A 15481-nucleotide genomic window follows, 5' to 3' on the forward strand; every position below is an offset into this window, starting at 1 on the left:
GTAGATCATTCGACATATCTCCCCAATGACAAAAAGTAGCAAAAAACTGTTGATTCCACAGCATAGACATCATATTTTACAATCATTATACGTAGCTCGTTTCTTCATCCCTTCTGCGCTCAGAAGCCTCGCCCCTCAAGAACCGGCCTACTTCCCTCTCTGCCTCAATGGATCGATCATTGCTATCTTTATGGACCGTGCCACCAAAGAGACATTGCCAAAGGTCATCCTGCTTCACCAACTCTCCATCCGACGGCCCGCTTGTCATCAGGTTTGTGAGACTGGCCTCCTGCATTTCCATCGAGTTGGCCGAGTCAATGACTGTCTCAGTAAGATCTTCGATGAGAGGACCATTATCATTGGGAGCGCCCGCTGAGTAACCTGTTTTCTCGTGCTTCTCTTTCTCAATGATGTGAGCCAGTCGTCGAGTGACAGAAAGTTGATAGATGGATTCCTCCACAGTCCCAGAGACAAGGTACATCCACACCGTCGTTGGTCGGTGCTGGCCAATACGATGTACTCGAGCGATGGCCTGTAGTTCTATTGCCGTATTGATAAGCGGTTCACAGAGAAAGACGTGGGTTGCATTGATCAAAGTCAACCCAGATGATTGTGCTTTTCCATGCAACAAAAAGCACTCAATCTGTTCTTATAGTCAGCAAATATCCCACCAAAAGGAAGTGCGTGGGTCCATACCGCTGGATCCCTCTTGAAACTTTCAATACCATCCGGCCTGTCAATGCTACTACTAACAATCTTGAAGCGATAGAATGCCGCCTGTAGCACCGTCAGAAAGCTCTTGTACTGAGAAAAGACAATCGACTTTGCCCCGGGGTCATGTTCCCGCAACCACAGGATGTGACGAGCCAAGGTGTCAATCTTCGTTCCGAAAGAGTCATCCAGGTCGATATTCTTGATCTCTCTGAGAAGCCCGGAGCTGATATCACTATAGATTGCGTTTTGAGCATGCCGTTCATGGCCCACTTTGACAGACGATTCCTCTTCCTGAGCGACTAATTCCTGTGGCTTGTATGTGACCTGATGAAAATCCTTGAGCTTCAGAGTCTTCTTGCACATTGGGCAGCTCTTGTGGGAACGCCACCACATGCGAATACAATCACTACAATACTTGTGACCACAAACAGTCAGTACACCTACAAAGGTCAGTCCAGGCTCAACCGAAACCGTTAGCACACACAACACTTACCAACTTCGAAAGTTGATTGGCAGATAATGCAGATCCTCGAGGTATTCTCGGCGCTGGAATCATCCCTCAGGTGGATGAGGTATCTACCTTTAGACTTGAGCGAAGAGATTTTCCCTTCAATAATTTCCTCCTGCTTGAGTCTCGAATCAAAAAGGTCGGCATCCAGTGGTTTGCCCGCACTTTCCTCGTCGTACGGAGCCACTGTATCCGAAATCTGCTGCAGGTGGCGATAGTACTCGAGCCGATTGTTCATGGTATCACGGAACATTTCCACTTCTTTTTCTAGATTGGATGATACCTTGAGTTGCTCCGAGATCATTTGACCGGCATTTTTCAAAACCAAGTCGACCATCTCATGCTCAGCGCGGGCACGCGAGCTCCCAGAGCTAGCTTGCCAGTCCAACGACGTCAGAAGGCTGCGAAGTTCACTGACAATACGGCGAAGTGACCCAAGCTGAGGATCTGGCATGAGCTCACTGCGAGTGTCCATAATCTTGAGGAAGAGCTGTGGAGAGGGTCCTTCGCCTCGTTGGGCCTGGATAATGCCAGCTTTGACCTCGTGGGAAATGAGAACATTCTTTTGACCAGTGAGGGCATCGTAACGATCGGCGTACATTGAGCGCAAAGCCTCCATGTAGACATACATCTCATCTTGATGTTTTGTAGATCGCTCATACTCATTGCCCTCCAGCTCTGCATCTTCTTCCTGGTCGATGAGCGATTGGGAGACCAGTTTAATCATGACAGCGCGCCATTCATTATACTGCTCAGCATGTCTGTTGAGTGCTGCACATAGGTCTTCAAACTTTCTGAGCAGTTGATAAGACTCAAGACCCTCGCTATAGAGGTAAGGCTTCATCTTTGGAATGTTCACGAATTGCTTGTTTCGTGTCTTCTCCTTGATTGTTTTCATATGGCGCTCAACTTTTCGGGAAATATCTGTCAACATCTCCTTGCGAATCATTTTTGCCGCCTCGTAGCCATCTTCTTCGCGTTTTTCGAGTGATCTGAATTCTTCAGAATCTGGCTGGGTTAAATTTGGATCACTTTTGATCTGGTAGAATGCATTTGCTGTGAAGAACACTGCGATGTGCTGAACCTCAAGCGCATTTCGAAGCTTTAGCCTGTATTGACCAAGGCGGCTATTGTTGTCAGCATCTTCAGCCTCGTCCCCGTTCAAGTTATCCATTGCTGAGATGGTCCCATTTATACCATCTGTAGCACTCTCGATTTTCTGCTGCTGCTGTCGCAGTTGTTCTCTGCTGTTTTCGACCAGTTCGGTTGCATGATCCAATGCCTTTTGCCATAAAACGAGGGCCTCCATGCGGCGCTTTGCGTTTTCCAAAAGCTGGCCTCGTCGAAGTTGAGAAAGAAGAAGTGAGCGTTCTTCCGCACGAATAGCCGTCTCATTGGCCTCGATCATGACCTCCAGAACCTCGTCTACAGTCCGTAATGGTCCATTATTCGCACCCAATGCTCGACGAGTGCCTGACGAGACTTCAGGATGAAGACAGGTTTTGCGTAGTCTTGTTAACCACACACGCATTTTTTCGATGATGACCGGATCCTCAGGATCCCAATTCCCTCGAATGGGTGCCCCTGAGGCGTCAAGCCCGCAGTCCTCACACATTTGTTCAAATAACTGCCCGTAGTGCTGCTCTTCTATGGCCGTGAACGGGGTAGTTATGACAATGCGTTTTTGAGGGGGAAGACGAAGTTCGTCGCGCACTTGATCCTTGCTGTGTCGAAGGGCGATCGTGTTGATGATGGTGACCAAGACCGACCCAAATCGTGAAAACAACCTTTTCCATAACGGATTTGAGAAACAGAACGGCCCATAATGAAGAAAGAGAAGAAGACCGAACAGGTCATCTATGTCCCTGCGTAGCGGCGTGCCGGTCACAGCCCAAGCGATCTCCCGAGGAATCAACCGTGCTACTTTTGCTGCGTTACTGACTCCGCTTTCAATCATCTGGGCTTCATCTAAACATACACGCCACCATGAAATACGAACCAGGGGTGTCTTCCTGGGCTCGAATCGCTTTATGTGCCGGAGATTTCTTTCCGGTGCCATGCCAGCGTAGTGAATTTCTCGAGAGATAACGTGATAGGTGGTTAGGACAACGTCGAATTCGGCGAGCTCATCAACAATCATGTCATCTGTTTCCTCTTTCCCACGTTTGATGCCGGTGTAATGGTGAACCCGCAGGGCAGGGGCATGCTGCGCCAACTCCTGTTTCCATTGTTCAAGAATAGCCGGCGGTGTGATAATCAAAGTCGCACCAGATGGCTTCAGTCCATCCGGGTCAGCCTTCGGCTGCGGCCCTGAGAATCGGCGGTGAAGACTTATTAAAGCAATCATTTCAACTGTTTTGCCCAGTCCCATTTCCTCTGCAAGTATCCCGCCCTTTAAAATATCCGAAGCATCATACCATGCAGAGACGTCGGTAGTCAGAATCATGAAGAGGCGGCTGAAATAGTATATTCGTCCGTCGGCGTCTTTCCTTTCCCCGAAAGAGACCGGAAGGTCGCCTTTCCGGACCCGTTCCATCGGAACGACTGTGCCATCTGGCTGAACTTCCATACCCTCTCTCTGCAACAGCCACCGAAGTGCTCTTTTCTGAAATGGAAATAGGTCACAATCTATGTCAGGACATGCAAGGTTTGAGGCACCTTCTGTGGCTTGGGGAACGTGGACACTGTTGTAAAACTCTCGGGGAGACCACTTTTGCGGGAGACCCAGCATTCGTTCGCGACGTTGATCTCGCTCGTATGCAGTTGAAGGGTGATCAGGATGCTCCTGTAGCACGTATTTTGTAAAAACCTCCAAAGCCGGATCCTGTAGGTAGGAAAGGGCTGGGACCTCGAGTGAATCCTTCCATAGAACAACGGTTTCGAGGGTAAAAACATCCCTATCTGGCGACACAGAAATGGAAGACTGGTAGCAGGCGATCGGAGCATCGTTGGAGTATTTGTTTGCGTGGGCGAGTCCGCTGGCGTGTCGAAGCTGATCTAGCAAATCAAACAACCGCGAATCCTGGAATGAATGCGCGAATGAATGCTTTCCATCAAGATCATTTATTTTGAGTTCCATAATGTAAGCCTCACGACCAAGCGAGTCTGGTTGCGGCGCATCGTCTTCATCGTCATCGACTAGGCGAATATTGCGGACCTCCATGACGATAGGAACCCGAAGGGGCCATTGTTTCGGACCTTCTAATTGCTCCTGCTTGAGTATATTGTGAGATGGAGTTTTCTAACGAGAAGGTGGCCAGTCGTTAGCATCTCTGCAGTGGGTGGCACGTCAGTCATGAGAACTTACCATGCGCAATGTCAATCGTGCCAAGGGAATGTAGCCTAGAGGTATCCCTGTTGCAGATTCGCCGTTTTCTTTTACCAAGCATCTTGAGCGAGACTTGATGACCTTGCGCCGCTTGGTAGGATGGTCATCGGAGTTCGGTGCAACCGATTGTTCGAATATGCGATGTAGGGACCCAAAGCGGCTGTCTAGAATGGTGAGTGTTATCAGTACACATCGTCTGCTGTCAATTGACCAAGAGATGCAAATTTACCTGGCAGTGTGATTTCATCTGCAACTACACTCATTATGAACACCGCTTTGCACGCCTGTGCTGTCGCCACAAATGAGTTGCCCGTAATCGCAAAGGCGAAAGCTGGAGCCGATAACTTATCGCGGAAAGAATCACGTGCTGATAATAGACACTGATCACGTGAGACTGTGATGAGGGTGGCACGTGCATCAATCACAATCGCGATCGATAAGATACCGGATAAACAGGCCGGATAAATGCGAAGTATGGAAACCAGAAGTCAACTTCAAATGCTAAAACAGATCGATGTACAGTACTCCGTTAGTGCCAAATTAAACCAGAGCCATACCTATACATGGGTACCCTAAGTCCCATCATAGTAAATTCCCAGGACTTGAGTAGAGCGCTCATCATCTCGTGGGCATTTTCATCTTTCCTTCCAGCACCTCAATGTCGCTCATTGCAAATCTTTCTTGCCTCGGTATTATATGCCTTGGTCTTCTTTTCTTCTGCTTCGGTATCTTCGATATCTCCCATCGGTCGTAAAAAGAGCCTGCTTCCTACAGACTGCTTCTCCAAACCATTCTTCTGAAAGTTGCTTGCTTGACCAATCCACTACCACTGCATGATATCCATCTTATTCACCCTTCAACACCAAACCATCCTTCAACACCGGGTTTGCTGATCCATCAGGATTTTGGATGCCCCAACTCACAATGGGAACCGATTCAGGCGAAATGCCTAGCAGCCCCAAGGTCCGCATTGTGGACAACCTGAAAGAGTAAGTTGCAAACCTAGAAAGCGACCAGTTTGAATCTAATTATAACAGCTTCTGGAACTCAAGTAAATCGTCCGATTTTACTATTGTGACCCAGGATCAGAAGTTTTTCGTTCACAGGACAGTCATTTGCATGCAATCGGATTTCTTCAACCAGATGTGCAAGAACGATTGGGCAGTGAGTCTCCTTTGATGCTATATGATATGGTCGGCTCTGATTCAATTATTACAGGAGACACAGAAGAAGACCATTGAGCTCAAAGAAGACAACCCTCGTGCCGTTGAAGCAATGCTGAAGTTCTTTTACGGTCTGGACATTTTTGCTCCCAACGACATTCCTCCGATGATATTCTGGGTCTCAGTCTACCAAATTGCCGACAAGTTTCTTGCCTCGCAGTTGAAATCAGATGTGACTGAGCGGTTCGTGCCTCTTGTGCACTACAACTGGGAAGATGAATGTTTTCCAGATGTCATTGCAGAGGCTTACGACAGCACTCCGCCTGATGATCGTGGCCTTCGAGATACAATTCTGAAAGCCGCTTACGAGAATCTCCCAGCGTTACGGAAGTCCAAGGAATTCCAACGGGTACTTCGGGAAGTCCCCGGATTTGCTGCCGATCTGATCTTGGCGATGGATATCTATGACTGTGAGTTGGTGCCTACCCGATGCATGGCAGCGGCCTGCCAGGCCGAGTGGTTCTGCCCTCGTGGAAATTTGTACCCAAAATGCCCCAAGTGCGCCAAGCGATCGGTCCAGCATGGATATCTCGGTTGAACTGCTACGTTAGTCTTCACATTCGAACAGATCAGCTCTTTGAGGAGAATTCGATATGGCAATGAAGGAAAACAAGGAAACAGCAAAACAAGAAGCTTCGGCTTAGCAAGAATTGATTCAGTTGCCACAAAAATTCGCTTTTTAGAACCCGCTATACAGTGGCGTTACATCCGTAGTCACTTGATTAATACTCGATCAAATCATTCATTAATAATATTCAACGTGTCCGGGTAGTATTGGCATTTGAGTTACATGAAGAGCAGAATCTCACAGAATCTGTTGTTTACCCCCATCACACAGTTAATGGTCACTGCGTACGTCTCAGAAAGGGAGTACTTGATCATGATGACAAAAAGGGCATTCAAGGAAATCTCTCACGATCCCAACGTGAATCTGCCATTTTGACAGGCAATTCATGCAAACATAGGACTCGACGATACGCGGTTCCAAAGACAAGTTTGGAGGCACCCATTGGCGCGAAAGAAGCACAAGATCGCTGGCAAGCCCAGGAGTATTCGCAAGTAGACTTTCAAATTCCTGCTTCTCTCGTAGGTCCCTTCTGTGTATCTGACACATTGCCACAATTAAATCACGAAGACCCCGATCTTCCGTTGCTGTGGCGGTGTATGCTTCAGAAATTGCAATCAGGAAATTATTCGAGGCCCAAAGATCTTGCACGAGAGAAGCAAAAGTGAGTCTGGCTTGTACCTTGAGGTAGTCCAGTTGGTATTTTGCAGCAATGTTGTAAACCATGACGTTGAATAGCATGGGGCACATCTGGTTTGTGGCTTTGTTGACCGCGTCGTACGATAGTCCGTAGAAAGAGCGCATCATGGCCTCGATGATGCATGGGTGGTCATCCTTCATTTCGAGCGCGTACTGTCCAGTGGTATGGAGTTCCTATAATGGTCACAGTCAGCTTCTGCATAATGTAGAGAGTATGGTTTCCAAGACGGCTCACCTGAGTGTCCGTTACGATGAGGTCACAAAAGACCTGAGACCGCACACAGAGCACTAGCCTGTGGACCTGGAAGGTCCTGTCTGATGTGAAAACAGTGAGGTCAGAGAAGGCTGCAGAGTGCCAGAAGCTGCTTTCATTAGCGTTCGTGTCTTGAAGTCAATATGGCACCATGGACTTACTCTTGAAGTCTGTGGATAAACAGGTCAGTACCCTCCACGCTGAGTGCAGTGATCTCCATTGCAAAGATGTGTTTTAGAAAGACGCAAGAAGGGATGCAAATATCTGGCAAGGAGAAAGGAGAGAGTTGGTGAGGAGAAAGGGTGTGTGGAAAGTGAAAAAAGAAAACAAAAGTGACATGAGAAAGCTGTGGAGAGCTGGACTGGAGGAGTGACTTGGCTCTTAAACCAGACCAGGCAGAAGGAGAGTTTATTGAGGCTCGAGCCTTGTTTACTTTGACAATCAGGAGATCGAATATAGTTACTCTTTTTGAAATTATGTACTGTCATCTATAGCATCCAAAGACAGGCATATCGGTTCGATTTAGTGATTTCATGTTAGAAGAGATGAATATTGACATGATCTATGCAGCTTAGAGTGCAGGAGACCCAGGCCCCTTCCCAAGAATAGCTCTCACGCTGCCTCTCCCTGATTCATGGTCTTGTGGAGATGCCTGGGCCTTGTCATGGGAATCCGTCTTATACAGAACGGTCCCGTTGATTGCGTGAACAGACTGTTGGTACGTTTTTCCGTATGTTTCACTTTCATATTCCTCAACTGTGTCACCCCATGATGCTGAAGGCCCCCCAGTAACTGATTTATATCGTGCCGTGCCAGATTGGGTTGTGTGAAGATACGATGGCCCTGAGGTCAAGCTGTAAGTGGAAATACCGGGCCCTCCTGTTGTCTCGAACTTGAGACCTCTTGTCATCCAAGAGTCGATCGTCAGTCCGTTTGTCGTAATGCCGTACGTTGCGTTCACAACTAAGGGGTATTCGAATGAAGTGCTGTTCGATGTGACTATGTCGCCACGCTCCGTGATAATGTTCTTTCCAGCAGTAAGCTGTTTGTTGACTTGGCTGTATCCTTGCTGATTGAGTAGGCCGTAATTAGAGAAAGACAAAGTTTGAGACCACGAGAATCGAGAAGACTCTGTTCTAAAAGCTCTCTCGGCCACCACGGAGTATGATAAAGAGTCGTTCCCTCCAGTGTAATTATGCACAAGTTCCCGAGAGATGGTAAACGTTGGTAAAGGAGCCTCCACTCGTGGAACTTCGCTATCATTCACAGTAACAGCCTCAGAGGTAGAATCCTCCCCAATATAGAGGAAGATATTTCCCGTGACGACCCAGTATGAACCAACAGTATTCGCCAGGGTTGCTATTCCATTAACCGAGACATTGAGACCAGTCACTCGGATCTCAAATGAATGCAGTTCACCATCTTGAAGCATGGGAAGAAATGGAGAAATATCAATCTCTGGCTGCCGGAGATCAAATGCGTCAATCCCAACAATCGGACGCCAATATCCCGGAGTTACGCCCCCCGTGAAGATGATAGGGAATGGCCAGACTAGTCCAGCAAGGATGCCGTCGATATAAAGTTGAATTTCCCGGAACGGAGTATATCCATAAAGTCCGCCTACAGTGCTTTCAAAGTCTTGAGTATCCTCATTGAGAACATTGGACCACCAGAACTCTTCCTCTGATTGACCGCATGCCGAGATCGATACAACAGCGCGCGATGCCGCAGCCGGAATCTCGAGCATGACAGTGGTGTTGTCCGTTGGGATCTGAAACGCGCTCGGGGAGTTTGACGCTGCCTTTTTGGCAGAAATGGGCAGGATAATATCCGCACTCCTCACAGTTTGTCTGTAGGAGAAGTGTGCCGTCAAGGTCACATTGAACGAACCGGTGTAAACATCGTTAATGATATTGCCCAAGTCAAAGATCAGCTTCTGGGGAGCGTGCCAGAGCGAATTATACTGTGACATTTCTTTGATATAAGTCCAGACAATTCCATTTGCAGTTGGCTCTGCTGTGGAAGTCCGGAATACTTCATTGTCCCCGAGATACATCAACGCTAGTCGATCATACTGCCTCCCCCAGGAGGTGACTGTAAGATTGATCTGGACACTATCAAACTCACAGCCTGGGGGCTCATAGTCGCCTGGTTGATGGCAAGTTTAGCTACATTCAGATAGAAGGAAGGTTGCGGCCTTCTTACCTACGAAAGGCGATCCATAACTTTCCCCGAAAATATGATCCATAAGTAATAGCTCGACATCGCAGCTGTTAACTCCGCTGGGCTTGAATGATATTGGCTGGTAGACCTGGAAGACTTCTTGCAAGCCCGTCGAGCTAGGCGTCTGGGACGAAGACTGAAGCAGAGACTGTGGACTGGCATGCAATGAAGAGGCCAATGGGGGATGCCCCCATAGCAGTAATCCACACAGAGCGGTTAGAGCCATTGTAACAAGCAGCCTCGGAATTGACTTGATTGTTGTAGGTCTCAGAGCTAGCGGGGAACGTGCAATACTTCTGATAATTTAGTTCTTCTACGGACCCCAAATATTGATTGATCCAAACCCACTGAATATGCAATTCAGATAAGATGAAAAAAACAAACAATCAGGTAAGATAATATAAGTACCGACAGTTGAGAGAGAAAGAAAGTTGGTTTATGCAGACCGGGAGCTAAGTGCCCCTGAAGATAAGGAGAGGGGAACCCTGGAAGGTGTATCGCATTCATGCGCCTCCTCCACTAGCCCATTTTGAGAGGTTATTCAACCTTTACACTAGGAAGAAGAGCGGAGAACAAATCGAGTAGCCAATGGGCTTCCATTGATAGCCAAGGAATTCTTGGTATTGTCTAAACCCATACTTTGGCCAGACGAGTAGAGAGTATGTGTACAAAACAAAAGAAAAAGAGTAGGAGATCAAAGTCTCATATAAAGCCAAACTCACTCCATATCCATGCATGGGGTTGTTTACCCAATAATTTCACATAAACAGGCGCCAGGCACCAAGAATCAAAGCGGCGGTACCAGTACAGACACCCCTGGAGAGGAATTAGAGTCAGTATAGATTGGTGCAGGACATTTCGGAGATCATACATGAGCCACTGTAACGTTGAAAACTTGACAGCCTCCACCCGTTCTCTCAAGCCAGCAACTTCCTGCTCAATACGCGTTTCGGTCTCCTTGATCCGCATTTCTTGGCCATTCGCTTCCTCGCGAATTCGACCCTTTTCAAGGTTCAAGTCCAACCGGACAGAAGCTTGCGTTCGGCCGATCTCATCGCGGAGTCGGGAGTTGAGCTTGGCAAGGTCTGCTGCAATCTTCTCGTGTGATGAGCGAGTCAACTGCGCCTCGGTAGAGTCTGCATTGAGCAGCTCGGAGCGTAGTTTGGCAAAATCCACTTTCTGTGTGTATGTTGATCTCTCCGAGTCTAATAACGCGCTCATGTTAGATGCCTCAGAGATACCAAGTGCAATGCCGCAACTCAGTAGCGAAACACATACCTTCCCGAAGAACCATAGTTCTGGTCAAATTCTGGATAGACTCTTGAATGATATCGTTCAAGACCCGCATCATAGCCACAGACTGCTCCTCGCTGAAGCCTTCTGCCTGGAGGCGCTTCACGAACTTCAGTGTGTCGAAGTGATGATCGCGAGGTCGAGCCGGTGTTGCATGAAAGGCGCGCCGAGCTGGATTGAAGGTTGCCACATAGACACCATTGTGACGGATAGGGTTGCTGGGAGGAGTTGTAGATGGCGCGGTTGACGGGGAGGGTCGTCGGGAAACAAGAGAGCTGGAAATAATTTCCCGGGAAGATGACGAAATGAAGCGGGATGACTGGTAGGTATGACCAAAAGAAGGGATCTGTCGGTTCAAAGGACTCCAGCCTTGAGGAAGTGGTCTTTGACTTGCGAGTGCGGGATGGTGGGTGATGGTTATGGAAGGGCGCGACGAGGAACTGTTCCAGGTCAGGCGGGGAAGGAGAGTGCGCGGGACCTCCACGACATGTTTCTGGGACGCCATGTCAAGGACAGCGGGCAGTAGAATAGTTATAGATTTGATGCTCAAGTGTGAACCTGGGAAAGATCCAGGTCGTGACCACGGGAAACGGATGACTAAAGTGCGGAAAGATCGACGTTTCCCGACGGCTCCACGGATTGCCCGCATTCTACTGTATGTTTTGACAGTTCAAGGGAGTAAAGGATTAAAGGATCAATTTGATCTATCTTTTAACATGTCTCAATGGAGATCAAACTTTGCATGCAAACGCTATCACAAATCCATGCCCATGGGTATTGCTCCGACCTCACATTTACAGGTCAAAAATCTTCTTGAGCTGGTTCATGGTGTCCTCGGGGCCATCGACAGCGTGTCCAATGGTGCGGGGGTCTTCATAAATCTCATAGTCGTTACCTCCAACGAAAGTCTTGTCACCGAAGAAGTGGATGGTGCTGTATTCGATGCCCGAGATGCCCTTCTCCGCCTCGATGTGCTGCAGGCAGTAGGTCTTGTCCCACCCGGTGGGGAAGACATCAAAGGAGATTTGGCCACCGATGGAGTATCTTTAATCCTTGTGTTAGCAGTGCTGTTAAAGTAATGACCTAGGGAACACTCACGTGAGACCGTAGTCAGGGAACTCCTTCTTCAGGGCCTCGACCAGGTTCTTTCGGACATTGTGGATCTTGTCGTAACTATAAAGTCAGTTAGTTCATCATAACTTTCCAAGTACACCTAGGATTATAGCAATATCAAGAATGCACGTACGCTTCGAACTCGTTGCGCTCATCATGGCTGGCTGCACGTCCAACAGGGCTAATGTTGACCATTCCGTTGCGGAATTCAATGAAAGTACCGCGCTTACGTGGAAGCTTGGTGTTGGCAATGAACTTCAGAACAAAGTCCACCAGCGTCTGGTACTTGTCCTCCCCAAGCCACTGAATAAAGTTGTTGCTGGCAAGCGACTTACCCAGGCGGAATGCAGTCAAACCGTTCTCGGAGAAGCAGAAGTCAAACAGGGTGGTGACATCGATAGAAGAAGTTCCGAGTTGTTCTTGCTGCTTCACAAGGTTCGAGCCGCCAACCTGCATCGTATTAGAAGCTAAGTATGTGCATTGTCTGGGCGGATACAAACAAATCCAATGGCGCACTTGTGACGCAATCGAGAGAGAAGCTCAAGCATCTCTGGAGAGGCATGCTACAATCACCATATGTCAGTATGTTGAGTTCAAGACAACGGTTCTATCACAACCTACACGTCTTGCGGGGGTGAGAGTCTCGTCGACATCGAACAGAACCACCGTGTTCTTGACGGGACGGTTCTCCAATGAAGGATAGACACTGGCAGCCTCGGTCATATTGAATGAATTTGAAGAATTGAATCTGGGGATAAATTAAGAGGGGAAATTCCAGACCTCGGGGATAAATATAGAGGGGCGCTTTTTGACCGCAAGCGGTGAGCCAGGGCGGAAGCTTAGCGCGTCCAGAAGCAGAGAGAATGCCACCTGGTCTCGGGAGTTGAATGATTGACTTGGGGTATAATTGAGTAGATGTAATTATATAGTACATTTACTTAGGTAGTGATGGGTGGTTGATATTTGGACCGAGTCTACTCTGTACCTGGTTGTTATCGATAAGATAGTAGGAGGGGTATCAAGACTATACTACTCCATACTATGTGCGTGTTATTCTACGTAAATTGTACCTATGTAGATCCTTGTTCCATCCCATACCAATACTATCCTTATCCCATAAGAGTCCATTCCCTAAACGCCTAAGCCATGAATCACACGCACAGGCTCAGCGCCCCATTGTAGACTGGAACATCTTGGCTGCAAGCTCACTTAAGAGTCGCGTCCGATCTGGCTGTGGAAGGTCCAAGAAAACTTCATAGACACTTTTGCCCTTGGCATCACGGACAGCACCAAGCCGGTTTCCAGCAACAGCGCCAGCCAGTGCCCCGGGGAAATTGCCCACGATGAAACCCAAAGCACCTCCACTGACACCACCGACTAGTGCCCAAAATCGTCCGGTTGGGCGAGTCCGCCTGCCGCCTTCTCCATCATTTTCCTCGGCGAGACCTTCTTCGCGCAGCATCTCTTCAAAAACGGACCCGAACTGGTCGCTGTCACGGTCATCGCGATTACCGCTGAATCCAAAGTTGGACCAAGAGAAACCACTGCCGCCACTAGGTGGTACCTCCTCTTCCGCTTCCTGGTCCGCTTCCTCGTATGCGCGGGCAGCGTCGTATTCTCGGCGACGCGCAGGATCAGACAGAGTATAGTAGGCGTCGTTAATATCCTGGAACTTTCGTGTCCGTGCAGGTCTCTCGGGGGAGTCAGCGGGGACTCGATCAGGGTGGGATTTCAATGATTCCCTGCACACTTGTTAGACAGTCACTGCCAATAAAGTTGTGATGCGCTAACCTCTTATATGCACTGCGGATCTGTGATTGCGTGGCATCATGAGAGATTCCCAGAATCTTGTCTGTAATCTATGTTAGGTGGAGTCGTCATAAGGTAGTGAGGAGGCTTACAGTAATCGGGGCCTATTCAAGGGTTAGTATAAATAGCCAAGTAGTGGGGTATGGTCAACGCACTCGACATGTTCCAGACTGTGCTATAAGGATGTGAAGAAAGAGAAGCAATACAGAACTACAAGGCAGAGTGGAAAGCAACATCACGTGGAGTGACGTCGCTCCCGCCTGAGGCAACAATTTCACTTTCCATGGTTCAAACTTCTTTTTAATTACTTCTGTAGACTTTCTATATAGCCAGGTGTATATATTCACAGAATGGACTTGTCAGACAGACTACTCCGTATGGAGGGGGCCAGTCTCAGACATGCAGTGTCTAAGGCAAAATGGGGTTCGGGACTAAGTTCAGCTTGCGAAATCCCAGCCACCTTATTCCGCACAGGGGTAATTACTCCTAACATCTGAGGTTCCTGACTTTGATTCGCCTGAATATAACCTCCAGTGTTTCTATCTCTTCCTCTGAGACTTTAATTGCCAGCTGTCACAGAAGATTACTCCATACCTGCACAGCACATCCGTGGTGGAGCAGATGCACACAGCGGCCTAGAACACACATATTGCGCATCACTGCAGCTCTTAGTGGCTGACTTGCATCTGTCTCTTTTTGCTCTCTGAATTGCCACACAGAAGGGCAAAAAAGGTCTCAAAAAGAACCAACTGGGGAATTCTTGCGCAATTGCATCTTCAGGAACCTTCAACTGTGTACCAACCCACAATTTCCTAGGACAACCTCAGGACACCCAATTCCCACACAGTGCTGTACCAGTAAGCAACGTCACAACATCAACACAATGGGTTGGTTTGATGGTCGATCGTCTGTGTCGTCGGCGGGCTATGTGCGCCGTCGGTCGCCCACACGCTCCAAATCAGGTTACTCAACCCATCATTCGCGACACTCTGCTCCATCCTTCTTCGGCAATCTGGGTGGAGGTCGAACAGGAGGACGCTCAAGCCCATCTGTCTTTTCATCTTTCTCGTCATCTTCGTCACGACGAGCCCGGCCTCGGGAGGGATTCGTGCAGCGCATGATCCGCGACATCAAGCGCTTGTTCCGTGACATTGTTCGCTATGCCCGTCGCAACCCTATGAAGGTCCTCATGATGGTCATCCTGCCTCTCCTGACCAGCGGTGTTCTGCCAAAGCTACTGGCCATGATTGGAATCCGCTTGCCCCATGGAGTCACCAGTGCACTAGGCGGCAGTGTGGCGCATTCTTCCCGCGGACTCGAGGGAGGCGCGGGCAGGGGTATTGGGGAGAACTTGAGCAGCCTGATGAACATTGCCAAGATGTTTGCCTAGGCATGCAGAGCCGGGCTAGTCATTCAGTCCATTCCACGATTTGCGATACTCACATAACGATCATGATGATACACCCACTGTCCCTTTTGCTCTCGATGCTTCAAGACTCCGTCCTTTTCACTTTCTGCGTTCTTGTCCTCATGTACTGGGAGGCTCGTCTGGATTCGATAGAATCATTATCTGGAAACGCTTCTGTTTGTTATCAACAATGAAACTATTCAAACCCCACTCAGACGAACTAGGGGGGTCTCCTCGTTATCTAAGTCAAGAATTGGTACCCAAGTGGGTATTCCCCGTCGGACAGCTATACGTCGCACTAGAGGTGTGTCTGCATCTCACTAGCAGGATGTGAGTTGGCCCCTA

At 48.5% G+C, this 15481-nt stretch overlaps 7 protein-coding genes across 7 annotated transcripts; 2 read left to right on the forward strand and 5 right to left on the reverse strand.

The window, feature by feature from the left end:
• Nucleotides 1-85: 85 nt before the first annotated feature.
• On the reverse strand, nt 86-4813 carry PENARI_c001G02814 (uncharacterized protein; the record flags this gene model as incomplete). Its single annotated transcript, XM_022626339.1, has 5 exons — nt 86-643; nt 697-1154; nt 1208-4463; nt 4530-4714; nt 4780-4813. 5 exons carry the CDS (start codon nt 4811-4813, stop codon nt 86-88), a joined length of 4491 nt encoding a protein of 1496 aa, XP_022493101.1.
• Nucleotides 4814-5474: 661 nt separating this feature from the next.
• Nucleotides 5475-6311, forward strand: PENARI_c001G05068 (BTB/POZ domain-containing protein; the record flags this gene model as incomplete). The annotated part of the gene is made up of 3 exons (XM_022626516.1): nt 5475-5539; nt 5588-5714; nt 5769-6311. The coding sequence occupies 3 exons, from the start codon at nt 5475-5477 to the stop codon at nt 6309-6311; spliced, it is 735 nt and encodes a 244-aa protein (XP_022493925.1).
• Nucleotides 6312-7861: 1550 nt separating this feature from the next.
• PENARI_c001G11745 (uncharacterized protein) lies at nt 7862-9739 on the reverse strand (the record flags this gene model as incomplete). The annotated part of the gene is made up of 2 exons (XM_022627052.1): nt 7862-9438; nt 9496-9739. The coding sequence occupies 2 exons, from the start codon at nt 9737-9739 to the stop codon at nt 7862-7864; spliced, it is 1821 nt and encodes a 606-aa protein (XP_022494023.1).
• Nucleotides 9740-10271: 532 nt separating this feature from the next.
• On the reverse strand, nt 10272-11311 carry PENARI_c001G05690 (CCDC90 family protein; the record flags this gene model as incomplete). Its single annotated transcript, XM_022626581.1, has 3 exons — nt 10272-10329; nt 10385-10718; nt 10792-11311. 3 exons carry the CDS (start codon nt 11309-11311, stop codon nt 10272-10274), a joined length of 912 nt encoding a protein of 303 aa, XP_022493444.1.
• Nucleotides 11312-11600: 289 nt separating this feature from the next.
• Nucleotides 11601-12642, reverse strand: sec53 (phosphomannomutase SEC53; the record flags this gene model as incomplete). The annotated part of the gene is made up of 5 exons (XM_022626894.1): nt 11601-11850; nt 11905-11979; nt 12053-12369; nt 12420-12482; nt 12541-12642. The coding sequence occupies 5 exons, from the start codon at nt 12640-12642 to the stop codon at nt 11601-11603; spliced, it is 807 nt and encodes a 268-aa protein (XP_022493238.1).
• A 442-nt stretch (nt 12643-13084) lies between these two features.
• Nucleotides 13085-13890, reverse strand: PENARI_c001G03529 (putative DnaJ chaperone (Caj1); the record flags this gene model as incomplete). Its single annotated transcript, XM_022626395.1, has 4 exons — nt 13085-13661; nt 13711-13771; nt 13821-13832; nt 13884-13890. The coding sequence occupies 4 exons, from the start codon at nt 13888-13890 to the stop codon at nt 13085-13087; spliced, it is 657 nt and encodes a 218-aa protein (XP_022493076.1).
• Nucleotides 13891-14611: 721 nt separating this feature from the next.
• PENARI_c001G04489 (uncharacterized protein) lies at nt 14612-15118 on the forward strand (the record flags this gene model as incomplete). The annotated part of the gene is made up of 1 exon (XM_022626471.1): nt 14612-15118. One exon carries the CDS (start codon nt 14612-14614, stop codon nt 15116-15118), a length of 507 nt encoding a protein of 168 aa, XP_022493487.1.
• Between the last annotated feature and the right edge of the window lie 363 nt (nt 15119-15481).

This window comes from Penicillium arizonense (genome assembly GCF_001773325.1).
Source record: "Penicillium arizonense strain CBS 141311 chromosome Unknown PENARI_contig001, whole genome shotgun sequence".
NCBI lineage: Eukaryota > Fungi > Ascomycota > Eurotiomycetes > Eurotiales > Aspergillaceae > Penicillium > Penicillium arizonense.